This window comes from Vombatus ursinus, unplaced genomic scaffold (assembly GCF_900497805.2).
Source record: "Vombatus ursinus unplaced genomic scaffold, bare-nosed wombat genome assembly UNPS02014809.1, whole genome shotgun sequence".
In the NCBI taxonomy this organism is placed as follows: domain Eukaryota; kingdom Metazoa; phylum Chordata; class Mammalia; order Diprotodontia; family Vombatidae; genus Vombatus; species Vombatus ursinus.
The window spans coordinates 10,162,635-10,182,648 of NW_020954587.1; the positions used below are offsets into that span (position 1 = coordinate 10,162,635).

Sequence of the window (20,014 nt, forward strand, 5' to 3'; positions counted from 1 at the left end):
CAGCAGGTTGATTGGAAACTTCTCAAATTAATTACACAGAGAAAGCTTCCCTCTTGTCTTAATTAACATGTGCTTAGCTGGTTCAAATGCCTCTGCTGGACAATTTTCAACTTCCTGCTAAAGGACAACTGCCCCACAGATCTACAGTCTGTTCCAACTTGGAAAGAGCTACAAGGCCCTCCACTTTGCTTGCCTTCAGAAACCCAGGGTCACCTCCATTCCACTACAAATTTTCAAAAGAGTGGAATATTAATGTCATACACACAACGAAGGTACTTTTTTATTAGTTTCAGTGTTACAGCAACATAATATTTTGAAATTCAGAAATGACAGAATAGATTAACTATACTTTTACATTGGAATTCAGAATTTAAATTCAATATATATCATTGTTTTTCTAATTTTAAAAGAAATTGAATTCATCCTGGTAACCCTGATGAAGCAAAAACACTAATTTCAAAAGGAGGTGACCTATACTGACATCATGATTGATCTTCAAGACCAAATAAATCCTCCAGGAGTGGCAAGTATCTGATGCATTTCACTGGAAGAGGAGGAGCCACATAACTCCAGACATCTTCATTCTGCACAGGAGAAACAAGAACATATTTAGAATTTGCAGCTCAAGTTATCTATGACTTACATGAAAGCTATTGAGGAAACAGATTTTTTAAACCAGATCTTGCTACAGTCCACTTCATATAATGACTCATATCCTTATGAGCCTAATTTCTTCATTTGTTCATCATCTAGAAAGGAAAAATCTGAACTGGCAGTCATAAGAGTACTGTGGTTACTGTTCCTCCATCAAGTATATTATAAAAAGGGTTGGACCAAGAACTAGTCAGGAGATCTGGGTTCTAGCCCATGGCTCGGTCACTATCTCTTGTTCTTATAATCCTGGGTAGGATACTGTGTATACGGTTGAGAAGATTAAGTACTTTTCTGAGAAAATTTTAAAAATTAGGATATTATATTTCTCTTGTCAATAGCTAAGTAATTATTTGCCCTAGGCTATCTTGATTGAATGCCTATGAGAAAAAGGAAATATTTTGGGTATCTCTAAGCATTTCATTTTACCACAAAGACTGAACACCTTGGTCGAGATGTTCATAGGCTTAGATCTCTACTCAAGGCATATCTATACCTTACTTTAACAAATTATTCATTTTAATGATGGATGTGTGAAAAGAATGACAATTCATGAATTGAGTCATTCTTCTTTTTCAGTCATGGGCATTGGAGGAGCCCATGTGCCACACAGGAGTCATGTGACTCCTGTCACATGATGTCACAAGATGACGTCTGCTCTGCTAACATCTTAACTGTAGGAAAATCACTTTACCTTTCTCAGTTCTCAGATTCTTTGTCTATAAAATTAGGTGGCTATTATAGCTGATCTCTATGTTCTTTTCCAGTTCTAAATCTATGATCTTATGTTCACCAGTGGCAAACACAGTCCTACCTACCTATCTTTAGGTAAGACAGTAAGCCAATTCTAGCAAGACTTAAAAGAGGCTGTTGATCAGCTTCATATGGGCATGACATTGGCGTCACTAACAGGCTATTTTTTTGATTAATTCTATTTTTTCAATTAACAAACATTTGTTATCTCTTCCTTCCACAATCTTCCCCATTGGAGGAAAACATAACCTTTGTAACAACTGTGTATAGTCAAGCAAAACAAATTTCCACAATGGCCCAATGTCCAAAAATGTACATCTCATTCTGCAGCTTGTGTTCATCTTATCTCTCTGTTAGGAGGTGAGCAGTATGCATCATTGCACTGATTACGGTCCTTAAGTCTTTCAAAGTTGTCTTTATAATGTTGCCATTGTATAAATTGTTTTCCTGGTCCTGTCCACTTTGCTTTGCTTCAGTTCAGACAGGTCTCCCCAGATTTCTCTGAAAGCATCCCCTTCGTCATTTCCTATAGTACAATAAGTATTCCATTCCATTTATATACTATTACTTTATAATTCCCCAATTTATGGGCACCCCCATGGCTTTTGCCACCACAAAAAAAAATACTGCTACAAATATTTTCTTACATACAGGAGTTTTTTTCTTTGAGTTTCTTGGAGAATAGGCCTAGTAGTAGTATTGCTAGGTCAAAGGGAATGCACAATTAAGTGATTTGGGAGGGATAACGCCAAACTGCTTTCCAGAATGACTAGACCAACTGACATCTGCAACTCCAAGTGAATTAATTCACTTTCTCCCCCATAGCCCAACTAATAGCATATTTTAAAATAAAAAGCTTATGCAGAGGAGTGATTTATAAACTGTCAACCCATGTAGGTCTACTACATAATTAAATGCTATATAGATGTAGTGTGGGCCGATACTGTCTCTCTAGGGCTTCAAATCACAAGATTCCCAGTTAGTATTTCAGCACTCAAATTGGACGTCCCATAGGCATCTCAAACTCAATATGTTGAAAACAGAACTCATTATCGTTCCCCCTAAACCAATCCTCTTTCCAACTTCCCTATTACTGTCAAGGGCACTATCATCCTTCCCAGTTATCCAAGGCGAGCAATGGTGGCATTTTCCTTGAGTCCATACTCGATCTCAATACACATGTCTGATCCTCTGCCAAATCCTACTGTTTTTACCTTTGCAGCATTTCTCATATATGTCTTCTTTCCACTCACAGAGCTACCTCCACAGTCCAGTGCCTCATCACCTTATGCCTGCACTATTTCAAAAGCTTTGATAACTCTGCCTCAAGCATCTTCCCATTCCAACCCATCCTCCACTTAGCTGCCAAAGTGATTTTTTCTAAAGTCTGATCATGTCACCCTGACTACTCAAAAAATTCCAGTGGCTCCATATTACTTCCAGAATTCAATGCAAAGTCCTTTATTTGGCATTCAAAGCTCTTCATAAACTGGTCACTTTCGACTTTTCCCGTCTTCTTTTGCTTGGTCCCTCCTTCTCTCCAATCCCACCTCCACACACACACACACACACACACACACACACACACACACACACACACACACACACACATACTCCACAGTCTATCAACACTGGTTTACTTGCTCGTCCTTACACATGATACTCTCCCGACTCCATGCATTTACAACAGCTATCCCTAGGGGAATGCTCTACTTCCTCCCTTCTTTGTCCTTGCTTTCTTCAAGAATCAGATCGAATTTTAACTTCTGCAGGAGGTATTACCTGGCACCTTTCCCTCCCCACCAAGTCTCTTCTCTCTGCGACTACCTTCCATTTCTCCTGCATATATCTTGTACATACATAGTTGCTGGCATTTCGTTTCTGTCATTAGGATATGGGCTCCTCCATGATTTTGTCTTAGTATCCCTAGCTCTTAGAACAGTGACTGACATGTAATAAGTATTTCCTAAATACTCACTGACTAACTGACTGACATGAGTTAAACGTCTTTCATTCTGGACAGTTATGGAATAAAGGTGCATTTTGATCAATAGTGGTTATGAGCTGTTCAACTCTACACTAAAGTCTTGCAGTCAAATACATTCTCTTAACAACTTTAAAGCAGTTCATACCATTAAATTATATCTTTAAGCATTTATCTTCTTGATATTGATGAAATACTACAAATATAATTGTCCAGAAATTGTAGCAAGAAAGCTTGGTGTTGTGGAAAGAGCATGGATTTGGAGTGAGAAGATCTACCTATAGATCCTCATGATCATCAATGCAGATAGATCTGAGGGGATTCTCAGGGGCCATCCAGGCCAACTCCCTTGCCTAACAGATGAGGAAATCCACGGCACAGAAGAGTGAGTGCCATGAGAGCTTACGTTCCCAGGGGTACCAAGCCCTTACTAGCCATGTGACCTTAGGGAATGTCACAACATTTCAGAAGTGTTTCACTTTCATTTTCATTATAAATAATAATATTTAGCGTATCCACTTTGTAGAATTATTGTGAACAGTGTTTTGTGTACAGCAAAATTATAAAGGATGTCTCCAAAATCTCGTGCAGTTTTAACATGCACCTTTGTATTGTGTATACATATGTGTGCATTTACATTTATACACAAACCAGTCAATAAACATTTATTAAATGCCACACTGATACATATGTACATGTATGTAAGTGTACGTATATACTGGTATATAAATATACCTATATGTGTATTGTGTATTTATGTATATATATAATACACATATATGCATGTGTATGTGTGATTGTTCAATCATTTTCACTTGTGTCCAACTCTTCGTGACTCCATTTGGGATTTTCTTGGCAAAGATACTAGAGTAGTTTGTCAGTTCCTTCTCTAGCTCATTGTACAGATGAAGAAACTGAGGCAAACAGGGTTAAGTGACTTGCCCAGGGTCACACAGCTAGCAAGTGTCTGAGTTCAGATTTGAACTCAGGAAGAATCTTCCTGACTCCAGGTCAGGCGCTCTGTGCACTATGGCGCTACCGAGCTGCCCTGTATATGTATATGGACACACATATATTAGGAATGCTGCCTCTCTTGCATATACATGCACATATGTACTTATATATATGCACACATACCTATATATGTATTATATACATACATGTATATGTATATGTAAACAATTATTCTTTCATTTTTCATGCAACATTTTATTTACTTGACACCTATAATGAGGAAAAACACATTTGGGAAACATGTGTTTCCCAAATTCTCTTATGATGATCAAAAATTCTCCCCATAACTTATGTGGTAGAAATAGGGAGAACTCATGAATGAAATTCTAACAGCAAGAGAGAAATAATATAAATTGTGTTACAGTAATGATACACTTGAGATTTGCCCAAGCACGAGAGTAAAACAGATAAGCAATGAATGGCATTTGGCTAAATGGAACTACTTAGTTCCTGAAATGAAAAGTTAAAGATATTCTATCTATTAAAATCCTGTCCATATTTTGAGATCAAGCACAATTTCCTACACATAGCCTTTTTCACCTACCTACTCCATTCACTGGTCTCTTAATTTTGCTCACAGATAGTAATGGTACTGCTAATTACTACTTTATTATGCTTTTTACAATTTTACAATTTTACAATTTACAATTTCTAAATTTACAATTTACAAATTACAATTTACAATTTCTAAATTATTTTCTGGGTACTTATCTCTCCAATTAAATATCAGACTCCAAGGCCAGGGACTTCAAGGAAATTCTAGCCCCTCAGGAGCTGGGACTCCCAAAGAACAATGGGGAAGGAGATCTTTTCACAGAACCTCTTGATGAGATCTAAAGGCCTCAGACTTGGGAAGCTCCTTAAGGGCACAGAAGTATGTCACTTTTGTGCCAGTGCCTGGCGGATGCTAGGTACTTAATAGATATTCACTTGCTTTATCAGGAAGATTATTCTAGCAATTAACTAATAGGAATGGAACATGGCTTCTGAGGGCAAAAAGGGAAGCCAGGAGAGAGAATTACATGGGGTGGCAAAAAAATAAATGCTTCATACATAGTTTATTCCACAGCTAACTTTTTCCAAGGGAAGATTACAGTTTGAAAGTAAATTTGAAAGTAAAAATATCTTGCTGTGAAGTAAATAATCATTCTCCAATTTATGTTTTTGGTGAATCCAAAATTTTCCTACACTGCACTGGATTTCACTTAAAGTAGGATGTCTCTGTACCCTTGTGCAATCAAAGCATTTTCTGCATTTATTATCCTGTGGACTTCATTCTCTCCTTTGAAAGAAAAAAAAATCACATGATTTGCTAAATAATGCACATACCTACAAGTAGAAAATGAACACTGGCAAAGACACAGTAAAGGTTTATGAAGAAAACTTCTACCACAATTAAGGAAGAATCTTGTTTGTGGTTTTGGAAGAAAAACATCTCACTCTCACAAGCAATGTGCATCTTTAAAATCTAAAAGTCTATGTGATTTTTGTCATTATGGGTTAATAAGAACCCCAAAATGGGAAATTCTTTATAATCACCTATGGGTTTAGAAAATGTGATCCTGAATACAGCATCACAGGAAGAAAAAAAAAATGCCATTCCCCAGTACCTCGTGCACCATGGTTCATAAGTTTATAGACGTAAAGCTGGAAGGGACCAAAGAGGTCATTTATACCAATCCCCTCATTTTACAAATGAGGACTCTGAGGATCAGAGAGGTTAAGTAATTTGAACATCAGTCCTGAATGGAAGAAAATCAAGTCTGATGTTACTTCTGCTATTCTGTGGAGCCTCTGAGGGTTTGCTAGTCTTGGTTTTGTGACAGACACCTCAAGAGGGCTTCCAACTATTTGAAAGTTGTTATTAAATTTTCAAAACAAAATCAAATTCCCTTTGCTTTAATTTAATAAGTATTCTATGGCACAAAGCACTTTTTGGAAGGCGGAGGAGCTAGGAGATGTGTGATAAAATCACAACAGAATAGTTCGTGTCACCTATGATAAAACGGGGGGAAATGAGCACCAGGGAGAGTTACCAACAAACTGCTCAAACTAGTCATGAGGGAAGCCCCTCAAGAAGTCAAATAAGTTGATTATTAAAGTCACTGTAGTTAAATGATGAAAGAAAGCAGATGCTGATCTGAAAAATCGTGGATCCGTAACTCTTGAAACAGGAAGCAGACAATGAGGCTGAATGGAAACACATTCAATATCAGCAGCTGAGTCAGAACAGCAAAGCTATGTGTGAGTTAAGAGGCTCTGGATTTATCTGCTCTGACGTTTTTAAACGACAACTTAATTGGATTATATCTAATTCTATTTTAAAATTTTTTCCACTGTAGTATAAGCAGCCAGATACGAGAGAGGAAAACAACAAAATAACAGAGGCTAATTAAGTTGCTAATTTAAAAAAAAAAGAGTTGATCTTTATTTATCTCCAAGGGTGATAGACATGTTACTTGATTCCTCCCTATTACTCCCCACACAACAATTTAATTAAACAAGCATTTTTTTAACCCGTGAGGCACTGTGCTAGGCACTGGGGATGCCAAGATGCTTAGCTGTCTATAAGATGACAATCCAATGGAATTGAGGATGAGACACAAACACAAATGGCCTGGACACAAGGGACAATGTGATGGACGTAAAGGAGAGGCTCAGGAAAAAAAAAAAGATGCGGGTGGAGATAAGATATCTGGAGAGGGAAAGCTCATTTAGCTGGAAGGATTTAAGGAAAGCCTCAAGGAAAGGATGACCTTAGTGCCATTTTAAGGCACAGTTGCCATGTGGATAGTAAGCATTCCCTACATGATGACTATGGTTTTGTTTTCATGACAAATATGATGTTTCAACTCACTTCAGTTGAGTAGACATTACTGAGGTCCTATCATTATGTATAGGACAAGAAACCAAGGGCAAATGAAACACAGCACTTGACCTAGGGGAACCTTACAATTTAATGGTAGATTAACTCATAAAAAGGAGGGTAGCAAACTGAGGAAACAATCCCAAGGCATATCATGATAAACATGTTAAGTTTAAAGAAATTTAGTTTTGTTTTGAAAATTATATTACCATTTGCATGCTCTAACTTCTGGCCAAAGTGAACTACACTCCATCCCCCATTTCTCTCCTGCTCTCTATTTCCATGCCTTTGTTCGTGCGGTCACCTTCTGCTTTGAACAGACACCTGTCTCTAGACACTCCTTTTTTCAAGGTTGTGCTTTCTTCCATTCAGGTGCCACTTTCTTTATGAAGGTTCTTCTCTTTCCACCAAGTCACGAAAAAAATGAATTAATGTTTCTGAGTTGTAAGTTATTGAGGTCAGAGTCTATGTTGAATCTCTATATACACAGTGCCTGGCATTGTAAGCACTTGGTAATAATAATCATGGACTTTATATAGGTTATGTAATTTTCCCAAGGTCACACGGGTATTAAAATGGAAGAGTTAAGATCTGAACTCAGTTTGTTTGACTTCAAATGTGGCACTTTCCACTAAATCATACTGCGTCTCAGTCCCTCAGCAGAGGCTTCTAAAGGGAGAAAGTGATTGTTATCTCCACCTCCCTCCTTAAGAATCCCAGAGAAGGGGAGCTGATGCACCAGGAATGCTGAATAGGTGGTAATAGAGGGAGAATCTCAGTACCAACCCCAGTCCTGGAACAGGACGCATGCAAAAAGAATAATAACCTCTTACTACTTTATTGCAGATGACCTTGACCCATGATGGGGATCTTGACCCATGATGGGGATTTTTGGTTTTTGAGTCCTTCATATACGATCAACGTGGTACTATTACAGTACTTTAAGGGGCTGAAACAACATCTACTATTTTTTTGTTTGCTTGTTTTTTTTTTTTAACTTGCCCTAAGCTCCTCCTTCAGTGTTGCCAACACAAGTCTTCTCACATCTCTGGGGTTAGGGTTGTCTAGTAATAGCTCTAAGGCCATTTAAGAGATGAGGAGGATGTGCATTCCAGGTATTCTAGATAGCCTACATAAGTGTACAGATGCTGGATACAATATGTCTGGGAACAGTTAGTAGTCTTGTTTAGGTGATACATGAAAAGAAGGAAAGTAAAACAGATCAAATGGTAGGCTAGAGTTGGGAAATGTAGGGACTTAAATGCCAGACAAAGGAGTTTGTAATTGATCATATTGCGATATGGTGAAAGTTCTCCCAGAAGATTTTTAGGACCTTGCCACTAAAGGGTGGGATGTGGTAAGAGCGAAATCACTCCATGTAAGTCAGACTAGTTTTGTAACATCTTCCGAAGTCCCTGACTTAGGCTAAACTGATTTTTTTTCCCTAAAAAGGCAGGAAAGCTGTCTTTGATGTTTAATTGGTCCAGGGGAATTATTGAGAAAGCTTCCTGGTTGCCTGAAGAATAAAGAGCTCAGTATATAAGCAGCTAGAATTCCTAAGGCAAGTAGGTGGAGCAGTGGATAGCTGCTCTCACCTTGGAGTCAGGAGGACCTGAGTTCAAATCCTACCTCAGACACTTGATATTTACTAGCTGTGTGACCCTGGGTAAGTCAATTAACTCCAATTGCCTCAACAAAAAGCAAAAAAAAAAAAAAAAATAGAATTCTATAGGCTTGATGGGCCCCCTTCTAACTGGGTGCAACACCGCGTCAAATTTAGAGGTAAGGGGAGCTACACACAACTGAATAAAAGTTGTATTTTTCCAAATATCCTTTTCATGTTATTGTTAAATTAACTACTTTTGTTTAATGTCATATGGTCTCCCCTAAGGAGAGTCATTGGAGCGCTGTGGATTGTTAGCTGGCCTTGGAGCTGGTAAGAACTGGGTTCAGGTCCTGCCTCTGGCACATATAACTGTGCGATGCTGGGTCAGTCACCTGCCCTCAAAGAGTTTGTATTCTTTTGGATGAGGCTATGACATACACAGAGAATACAAGTTATAAAGTCATAGTTCTAGAGGTGTACAGGACCATCCTATAGACATGGAACTGAGGCTGGCTAAATAAAGCAAAATACCCAAGATTACACAGGTAGCAATGGAACGAAGAAAGGAATGGCACAGACAAACTGTTCTAGAAAATGTGAAGCGGGAGAAAATATTTCCAGCTTAATGGGGTTAGGAGAAGATCAGGAATGGCAGTGACACTTGAGCGAAGTGTTGAAGGAAGAGAAGGATTCTGGCAGGCAGAGATGAGGAGGATGTGCATTCCAGGCATTCTACATAGCCTACATAAGCACATGGATGCTGGATACAGTATGTCTGGGAGTAGTTAGTAGTCTTGTTTAGGTGATATATGAAAAGAAGGAAAGAAAAACAGATCAATTGATAGGCTAGAACTGGGAAATGTAGGGACTTAAGTGCCAAACAAAGGAGTTTGTAATTGATCCTATTATGATAGAAAATCACTGAAGGTTTTTGATGAGAGGAATGATGTGGTCATAACTGTCTTATGAGTTTTTATCTCAGTTCTCATATACAACCACATGCTTCTTTAAACACTATGCAGCTAGGTCCTATTTAGTATGAACAATAAGTCTCTGAGGTGGTTGCATATATTCAAATTCACACTACTCAAAATTATAATTATATAAAATATTTTAATTGGTTGTAGTCCAATGGAAATTCTTATCACAAATGTGAATAATGAGACTACTTCCAGGGATTCATTATTCCAGCCAATTGGTAGCATATAAAAATAATATCAGAAATGTGTCAATTAATTTAAAGGAAACACGGTATAGCAAAAAGAGCATAGGATTTGGAGTCAAAGAATTGGTGTTTGAATATAGGTTCTTCTAAGTACTATGTGACCTAGGGCACTTCTTCCCTTAGGTTTTAGTTTTTTTATCTTTAGAAACAGGATACTACCTTGTTAGGTCCCTTCTTGCTCTAGATTCAATTTGACATATATTTACTAAGATTTTACTACATATATATCTATGTGACACTATTAGATGCTAGGAGATTCAAAGACAAAAACAATAGTAGCTGTCCTCAAGGAATATACAAGGAATGAGCTGAGGAGTATAATATCTACATAAATAAACATAATGCAATTCAATTTAACAAATATTTTAGAGTGCCTACTATGTAGCAGGCACTGAAAATACAAGAAAAACATTTAAATAGCCTCTACCCTAAAAGAATTCACATTCTGCTAGAAGAATGCAATGCATAACCAGGTGAGTGAACACAAAATTATAAGAAAGGAATTTCAAGAGGTACATAAGTTGCTTATAACTGGAGGGATCCAAAAAGGCCTTGTGTAGGAGACACAAGAACACCTGAGCTGAGATTTAATGGAAGCTGGAGATTCTCTGAGGAAGAAGCAAATTACTTTCCATACACATGGGAGAACTGGTGAAGAAGCACTGGTGGTATATTGGGAGAAATGTAGGGAGAAACCTAATAGACCAAAATGACTGGAATGGAAAGCAAGTAGAGGAGAGTCATTTGAAATAAAACTGCAAAGGAAAGTAGAAGCTGGATAGTGAAGGGCTTCAAATGCTTAAACAGAGGAGGTTATATTTAACCCTAGAGGCAATAGGAAGCCACTGAAGATTTATGAGCAGGGAATAACACGGACAGATCTGTGTTTTAGGAATATTGAATTTAGCAGCTGTGTGGATGATGGTGAAGGGAAAAACTGGAGGCAGAGAGACTAATTAGGAGTCTATTTTGATAGTCTAGGAAAGAAGTGATGGAACCTAAACTAGGCTAGAGGTCATCTGAGTGAAATTAGAAGGGCATAGATGGAAAAGAAATAAAGGTAGCATGGACAAGATGTGGTAACTGATAGGACTGAACAGACATGAGGGAAGATGAGGTAGAGGGAGAGTCAAGAATAACTCCAAAGTTGTGAATCTGGGTGACTTGAAGTATAATGGTGCTATCAATAGAAATCGAGAAGCCATTCTGGAAAAGGCATAGGTTTGGGGAGGTGGGAAGTAGAGGTCTCTTTTGGAAATGTAGAGCTTGATATAGTTAGAGGACATGCAAATGGAGATGTACAGCAAGCATTTAGAAATATAGGGTGGTAGTTCAGGAGACAGATTTGGGTTGGTTGCATATCTGAATGATATGAAATGAACCCTGGGAACTGATGAGATTACCAAGGAAGAAAATGACATGAAAGTAGAGAAGAGGGTCTATAACAAAACACTGGGGGATGTCTATATTTACTGGGCAGAAAGAGGATGATAATCCAACTGAATTGCTAATTAATTTATGAAAATATGAAAAGGAGTAGGCACACCCAGTTCTTTGGGTACTCACTAGGAAAGACCATAATGGCAGCAGGAAGTAAGGCTACTATCACACTTTAATAAGGCACAGAGGATGTAGGGGTAAACAGCATTTCAAGTACAGAGACAAGCAGTGAGAAAAGGGAGAAGGGATATAGAAGCAGATGACATGGGGACAGGGAGAGGGGGGTGAAAGAAGGCAGGCAGAGGTGGGGAAGAGAATGGGGACGAGGAGAAGCATGGAGAATAAGCCATGTAAGCATGGATTAGACTTGGGAGGATTAGATAGCATGCAGACAGATGAAGATGGATGAGTGTTTGGGGTGGAATAGGAGTTTGAGGTCTTATTTTTATAGAGTTTTGATGTAGGACAGACTAACTTAGCTATACCACCTTGGGGTTGGTTCATTCACATATCCAGATCATCTCAAAGTTGTCACTAAAACTTTAAAATGAACACATCCATGTCATCTCAGATTTCTCTGAGGTGCTGCTGGCCTTACTGCCGATGTCTGGAAATACCTGAGATTTACATATGTATCATAGGACCAAAAGGCCCTGACAACAAAACATACATGGTTTCCCTTGATTTAATGCATATTACCAGGATGGGATTTTTGATTAATATATAATATTGTTTGCAAATTACGCTCCTTTGATCTTTGGGACAGTCTGTATATGACTTCTAGGTTCCCCTTTACAATCTTGTTTCCTACTGTTATTTCTTTATAGTGGCTACTTAAAAACTTATTATACTGACTAGGAAGGGGATGGTGGTCAAGGGGACCACAACAAGGTACAATTTTAACACACCAGCAATGGAGACTGAGAAAAATCAAACAGATGGGAGGAGAAGCAGAGGGGATCAGTATCATAGAAGCCAATGGAGAAGACGGTGCTTAACAGGACAGGGTGGTCAACAAGTTTGAAAGCTATAGGTCAAGTAGAATGGGATCTGATAAAAAGCCATTGAAGTGATCAATTAAGAGATTGCTGGTGACCTGGGAGACAGCACTTTCAGTTGAGTGGTAAGGTCAAAAGTAAGTCGATGAGGGACTGACATGCAGGTAAGGAAATGGAAGCAATTAATATAGACAATCTCATCTAAGAATTTAACTGTGACAGAGAGGAGACATGTAGGACCATAGTTTGAAGAGATGAGAAAGGTAAAGTGGAAGTTTTATTAAGGACTGAGGAGACCTGGACATATTTGTAAGACAAAAAGGTAAGGAGCCAGTGGATAAGGAGAGATTGAAGGTAAAAGACATGGAAGAGTGACAAGTGGCAGGCTACATAAGATATTGAAGAGTGAAAGGAAAAAAAAAAACCTCTGAAATTTCTAAGAGATGGCAGTGACATCTAATCACAAGAGTAAAATCTGCTATTCCTTTTTGTCCCTTAATACCATGCTACCAAATCTATCTACCATTTTCCAAAATGTAAAGACTATGGTTTGAAAGAATTGGCATTATTATCTAAAAGCAACATTAACTCATCCTATGTGTCTGCTGCACGCTAAAGAAGCTTGGATTTCAGTTCTTAATAATCTAAGCTAGAATGAAGCTATTCTCTTTTTCTGACAGTCCAACAGGCAATTAACTGTTCACACACAGTCTCCAAAAATCAGGAACATACAAGCAGAAAGGAGGCCAACAATAAGACATATTCCCGAAAGGCAAGGCTCAAGGGCCTCACAAATGTCCTCCTGCTTTCCCTGCCTAAGGCCTACATGTCACAGAACAATGACAGGAATGATATCACGTATTAACATATAATGCTGTTTTATGTTGCAGTAGTTAAAGGGCAGCTTCCTCGAATTGTCCTCTGAAATATCAAAAGATAAGATGCCAGTCTTAGAAAGGTAAAGTTAAAAAGTTTCCACAAGTACCTATTTATGTGTGTGTGTGTGTGTGTTTAATTTTAATTCTGAGATTAATCAGACAGGCTCATAACCAAAGGGACCTATTTCTGCCAGTTTTATAGCCACCATCTGTGGATAATCACTACAAAATGGAAGTGATGTCTCCAAAACATAAGACAGTAAAGACAGCAATAAAGTTGGAACCAGGGATGTTCACACAGAACAGGGAAAGATAAATCACCCTTCTGATCACTAACTAAGCTACTATTGGACTATGCCTAATGACAGTTGAGAGAGAGACAGAGAGAGAGAGAGAGAGAGAGAGAGAGAGAGAGAGAGAGAGAGAGAAAACAGTTCCTGCCCTGAAGGAGCCAGCATATCATATAAAATAAAACCAAAGATGATCTGCATTATTAAGCATTTAACTATTGAAACAAGGCCAAGGAAAGTAAAAGAAACTTTGTTATTCAGTCATTTTTAAGTTGTGTCTTGAGTCTTTGTGATCCCATTTGGGTTTGCTTTTTTTTTTTTTTTTTTTTTTTTGGCAAAGATACTGCCATTTCCTTCTCCAACTAATTTTAAAGATGAGCAAACAAGGTTAAGTGACTGGCCCAGAGTTAACCAGCTCATAAGTGTGCGAGGTGGGATTTGAACTCAGGAAGATGAGTCTTCCTGACTCTAGATATGGCACTCTATCCCGTGCCACCTGGCTGCTACAAGAAGAAACTAGTCTTTTAGTTATGTACTGATGCCAGTGCTCTGAGCATGTCAAATAAAATCTAAAGAATGTGTGTCATTGGATATGTGGAGAGATTTATGCATCTAAGGGCACTTCCAACTCTGAGTTTCTAATACTCCATGGGAACAGGAGCTCCCAATCTTTCCCCAGGAAAGATGTATTTTTTCCATTTTCCACTTTTCAGATAACTGTGGAAGAGAATAATCCAAGTCATCTGGTAAAGAGAGGTGAATCAGAGCCTCTCCTCCCTGAGGAGGCAGACCTACCGGTAATCCCCCTCACACACACACACACACACACACATGGTAAACCAGGTCAAGCTCTGGGATCAAACGATCAATTGTAAAGAGTTGGTTAGGGAAGACCTGAACAGAAGTATCCTAGGATCCATATTCATAGAACATGAACTACTTATTGCCTGGCCTCTATAATTTTACTACCTCATCTGTATGCATGAGCTCTATAAAATTATGCCTAAATAGTATTCAATAAAAATTCATTTTTCGTTCTGGGAATTATTATTCTAATCCCAAACAGAAAGTATTTTTTTTTTCTTTCCAAGACCTATGGGAGTGTCTTTCTATTCCAGCTAAATTCTCATTATCATCTAACTCAATCCTTTCATTTCACATTTGGCTTCCTTTTACAAGTATCTTGAAGTTATCACAACAGGCATCTTCTCTTAGAAGTCACCATCTCAAAGTTAAGACATCAAGCTTATTGGGACACTTTCTGGGCAAAGCTCTTCTAGTCCTAATGAATAACAACCTAACTTCTTCAATATCTCTCCCTGAAGGAAATATTTCATTCATATCTAGAACATAGCCACTCCATGATATTCCATTCTTGGTCTGTCATCTCAAGTACAATGCACTGCACCCAGCTGTTGGTCTACTAAGACTCTCACTTTTCAGAAATAAAACCATAGAACCTTAGAACTAGAAAGGAAGTTTCAAAAGGTAGTATTACTAAGTGTGCTTAACCCCCCTGTCTCAAGACCACTGAGGTGCTACTATTATATAATACGTAACATATTCCTTCTGTTACAGATGTGCAGAGAAGTTATGTGACTTGCACAGGGCCATACTGCTAATAAAGTATGGAGGGAAGAGTAGAACTCAGGATGTCACCCTCCCAGTACAGTGCCCTTTCCTCTCCACCATGCTGAAACAGTGAGGTGAATTAAACATAATGAGCTTCTGAACATAAGGTTAATTGACTTGTTTATGGATCAAAATGTTGTTATTGTTCTTTTTAGTAGAGCAAGATACTTTTAATACTTCTAAGAAAGGATAATGAAATATTTTGTGAGTATGGAATTCTAGGTATGGAAGAGATTGCTAGCGGCCAAATAAATCAAATATTCAGAATGCAGCCTCACTGATCCCATACTAAATGAATCATTTTATTTTTACAGAACACTTGGCTAGTATCAATAAAGATCTTAGTCCTTAACATCTCCAGGGAACAGTCAGCTGGCCCAGACCAAAGTTTGAACCCTTTTGGCCACTTGTTTATTCTCATAGCTAGAGGATTCAATTATGTGGTATTATGACCAGACTAGAAGGGTATATTGGTCTGAAGGATTAACTGTGTTTCTTTTTTATAGAGGATGAGAAGGAACAGTAGAAGTCTGCTGCCACTGGAAACCCTGCCTAGTATCCTGTAACTGGATAAATTTACTTAATCTGCTTTGAATAAAATTCCTTCTCAAAAACACTCATATTCAATGCCTATAGCTGATAACCATATACTGCCCAACCTAGGACTAGCTATATCTACCATACAGGTGGTGTTATGATGCCAAACATCCGAACGAAAAACAAAAATTTTAATCATCCAGATACCTATAAAATTCCAGATAATAACAAAAACATATAATAATAACACTTAATAACTAGCATTTATGCACCATGTTAAGATTTACAAGGTGCTTTACATATGGTATCTCATTTGACTCTCTAGTATTGATTTAAAAATATTGAGATGACTTTCTTTTACTTTTTCTACGGATATTTCAGGATTAAGGAGAAATAATTTAGTGGAGTTATCGGTGTGATAAAAGCCTTCTTTGGTACCATCTCAAACTCTTGATACTCAAATGGATCTAGGATCTCATCGATTCAAGTTCCCTACAATGAAGTAGAAGATCACAACTATGGCAGGTGTAGTATCCTAATCCATTCTCCTGGGCACGTTAGCCCAATTTTTCCTCAAAAAGTGTTAAAACCATTCTCAAGAGTTGGCTGCCTCCAGGGATTAATGGGCTCTAGCTACTGACATCATTTCTTGGTCACCTGTATATATAAGCTACAAGAAGCTCAGAGAACTTTCTGAATTTTAACTGGTGGAAAAAAAGATGGCAGCTCTGACAATGGAGCTTCACGCAGCTGAATCAAACGGAAGTGGCCTCTGAGTCTAACCCCACTAAATAGCCTTCTCCTGGTCTGGCTAAGTAAAACTCCCTTTGTTACCTGTTGAATGATTCATGTGTCTATTTTGTGTTTCAATATTGAACCTAAACTCCCAGGGGACTGGCCTGAGTCAGAACCAGCCCAGAACAGAAATCCATTCACTCTGGCCCATCATGAGTGATTCTGGCTCATATTCTCTTGCGTTCACCACAAGGTATCCATCTAGTTTGCTGGAGGACTTCCTTAATATCTCCCACCATTGCAGGTATACCAGTAGAGCATTCTGGAGGTCCACCTATCATGGGACCAGCCCATTTTTTTTCCTGTCATATAATTCCTGGGTGACACACTTTAACTCCTATTCTTTAGAGACCATTATTGGTTAGAGTTTGAAACTTATTCACAACTACCATGCATTTTTCCATTATCCTTTACGTGACACTCATTTTTAATTCTTCTGTCAGTGACATTTCAGGTTTTGCTGCCATATGAAAATATTGATAAAATGTTCATATTGAAAAGATGAGCTTTTCTTTCAGTGGGAAGCTTGAAGTCAATAAAAGAGTATTATAATTTCCTGAAAGTCATTCAGTATAATTTCCTCTTCCTTAGTGCTGGATAGAGCTGACTGGCTATCTATACGTTCTGTCCCAGATATACATACTGCTGGAAAAACTCTGTAGCATGTCCACTGAAATGAATGTTCAAATCTGCCCAATAGACATTCTTTACACCTCTTGTTCTTTCCTGTATGGATGGATGGGCTTTCAAAATCCTCTAAATGATTACAGAATTTTTCCAGTTGACTCTACAATGTCTTGCATGTGAATGCAATTAACACAATGTCATCCACAATCTGGAGGACCTCACCATCCAGAGGGAATCCTCCACCTGGATCTCCATCACAACAGCAAATAATTTTGATGAGTATATAACTCCCCTGTTTTATGCCTCATCTCATATTTCAGAAGGTCAATGAATAGGATTCTTTTCATTATTAGATCTTTCAAAAAATCCTGAAAGATCTTGATATATGGAAATGATACCCTTTTGTAAAAGATCCTGTAAAGTGGTATTTTACTCTACTGGATCACATGCTTTTCCAATCTACCAAAAATAAGCACAATGTGACATTATATTCTCTACATCTTTCAGTCAATTGTGACATGTCATATATGTAATCTACTATTGAATATCACTATCAAAAACCTATCTGTTGCTGCCTCTCATCAAAGATGTCCTCAGTTAGTGGACAGATGATTCTGATAAAAATTTTGTATAAATGGGAAAGGAAGACATAGCTTGGTAATGATTAATGTTTTTATTAGTCTTCTTTTTTTGTAGTAATAAGGTTCAATATTTTTTTCCTACTCCTCTCACATCTTTCCCTCCTTCAGATACCTTGTATATTGCTCCTTCGATGCAATGCTCTTACAATCATATCATGTCCAGCATGCACTTTCTTACTACTTGATCCAATTTGTCAATCGATAAACATTTATTAAGTACCTATTATATGCCAGGCACTGTGCTAGTCACTGGGATACAAAGAATCTATTAAGTTTCAGATGAATTAAAAAAAAAAAGAAGAAGGGGTAGCAATCATGATCTCAGACAAAGCAAAAGCAAAAACAGATCTAATTAAAAGAAATAAGAAATTATATTTTGCTAAAAGGTACCATAGACAATACTAAACATATATGCATCAAATGGTATGGCATCCAAATTCTTAAAGGAAAAGTTAAATGAGTCACAGGAGAAAATAGACAGTAAAACCATATTAGAGGGGGACCTCAATTTCCCTCTTTCAGAAATAGATAAATCTACCCAAAAAGTAAATAAGAAAGAAGTTAAGGAAATGAATAGAATTTTAGAAAAGTTAGATATGAAAGTACTATGGAGAAAACGGAATGGGAATAGAAAGGAATATACCTTTTCTCAGTGATACAACACCTACTCCGCACCTACTTAAAAACTGACCATGTATAAGGGCATAAAAAATCTCACAACCAAATGCAAAAGCAGAAATATCAAATGCATCCTTTTCAGATTATAATGCAATAAAAATATATTCAATAAAGGGCTGTGGAAACATAGATTAAAAATTAATTGGAAACTAAATAATTTAATCCAAAAGAATGGATGGGTCAAAACACAAATCATAGAAGCAATCAATAATTTCATTAAAGAGAATGACAACCATCAGACAACATAACAAAATTTATGGGATGCAGCCAGAGCAGTACTTAGGGGAAATTTTAGCTCTAAATGCATACATCAATAAAATAGAGAAAGAGCAGATAAATGAATTGGGCATGCAACTAAAAAAGCTAGAAAAAGAACAAATTAAAAATCTCCAGTTAAACACCAAATTGAAAATCTTGAAAATCAAAGGAGAGATTAATAAAATTGAAAGAAATCATTGAACTAATAAATAAAACTAAGAGCTGGTGAAAAAAACAATAAAATAGATAAATCATTAGCTAATTTTATTTAAAAACAGAAAGAAGAAAACCAAATTGCCATTATCAAAAATGAAAAGGGTGAATTCACAGTCAATGAATTCATCACCAAAAGAGCAGTTATAAGGAGCTATTTTGTCCAATTAAATGTTAATAAATCTTAACAATTTAAGTGAAATGGATGAATATTTACAAAAATATAAATTGTCCAGACTAACAGAAGAGGAAACAGAATATTTGAATAATGCTATGTTAGAAAAAGAAATTGAACAAGCCATCAATGAGCACCCTAATAAAAAATCTCCATGACCAGATGGATTCACAAGTCATTTGAAGAACAATTATATAATACTATACTACATAGGCAAAGAAGGAATCCTTCCAAATTCCTTTTATGACACAAATATGATGCTTAAACCTAGCCAAAAAAAGCAAAAATAGAGAAAGAAAACTATAGACCAATTTCCTAATGAATAGTAATGCAAAAAAATTAAAGAAAATACTAGCAAGGAGATATATCACAAAGATCACACACTATGACCAGGTGGATTCATACCAGGAATGTAGGCTGGTTTAACATTAGGAAAACTATCAGCATAGTTGACCATATCAATAATAAAACCAACAGAAATCATATGATTATCTCAATAGATGCAGAAAAAGCTTTGGACAAAATACAACATTAATTCCTATTAAAAATACTAGAAAGCATAAGAATAAATGGAATTTTCCTTAAGATGATAAGTAGTATCTATCTAAAACCGTCATCAACCATTATCTGTAGTGCGCATAAGATAGAAACCTTCCCAATAAGATCAGGGGTGAAGCAAGGATGTCCATTATCACTACTATTAATCAATATTGTACTAAAAATTCTAACTATAGTAATAAAAGAAAAAAAAGA

At 37.2% G+C, this 20,014-nt stretch overlaps 1 protein-coding gene across 2 annotated transcripts in view; it reads right to left on the reverse strand.

The window, feature by feature from the left end:
* Positions 1-282: 282 nt before the first annotated feature.
* Positions 283-20,014, reverse strand: part of EFHC2 (EF-hand domain containing 2) — a 257,613-nt gene continuing 237,881 nt past the window's right edge. The window contains exon 13 of one of the 2 annotated variants that reach the window (XM_027875591.1): positions 283-584. In XM_027875591.1, coding sequence (XP_027731392.1) covers positions 483-584 — 102 coding nt within the window. In that variant the 3' untranslated portion in view covers positions 283-482. The remainder of the gene's footprint in view (positions 585-20,014) is intronic. The other variant, XM_027875590.1, reaches the window with a different exon arrangement.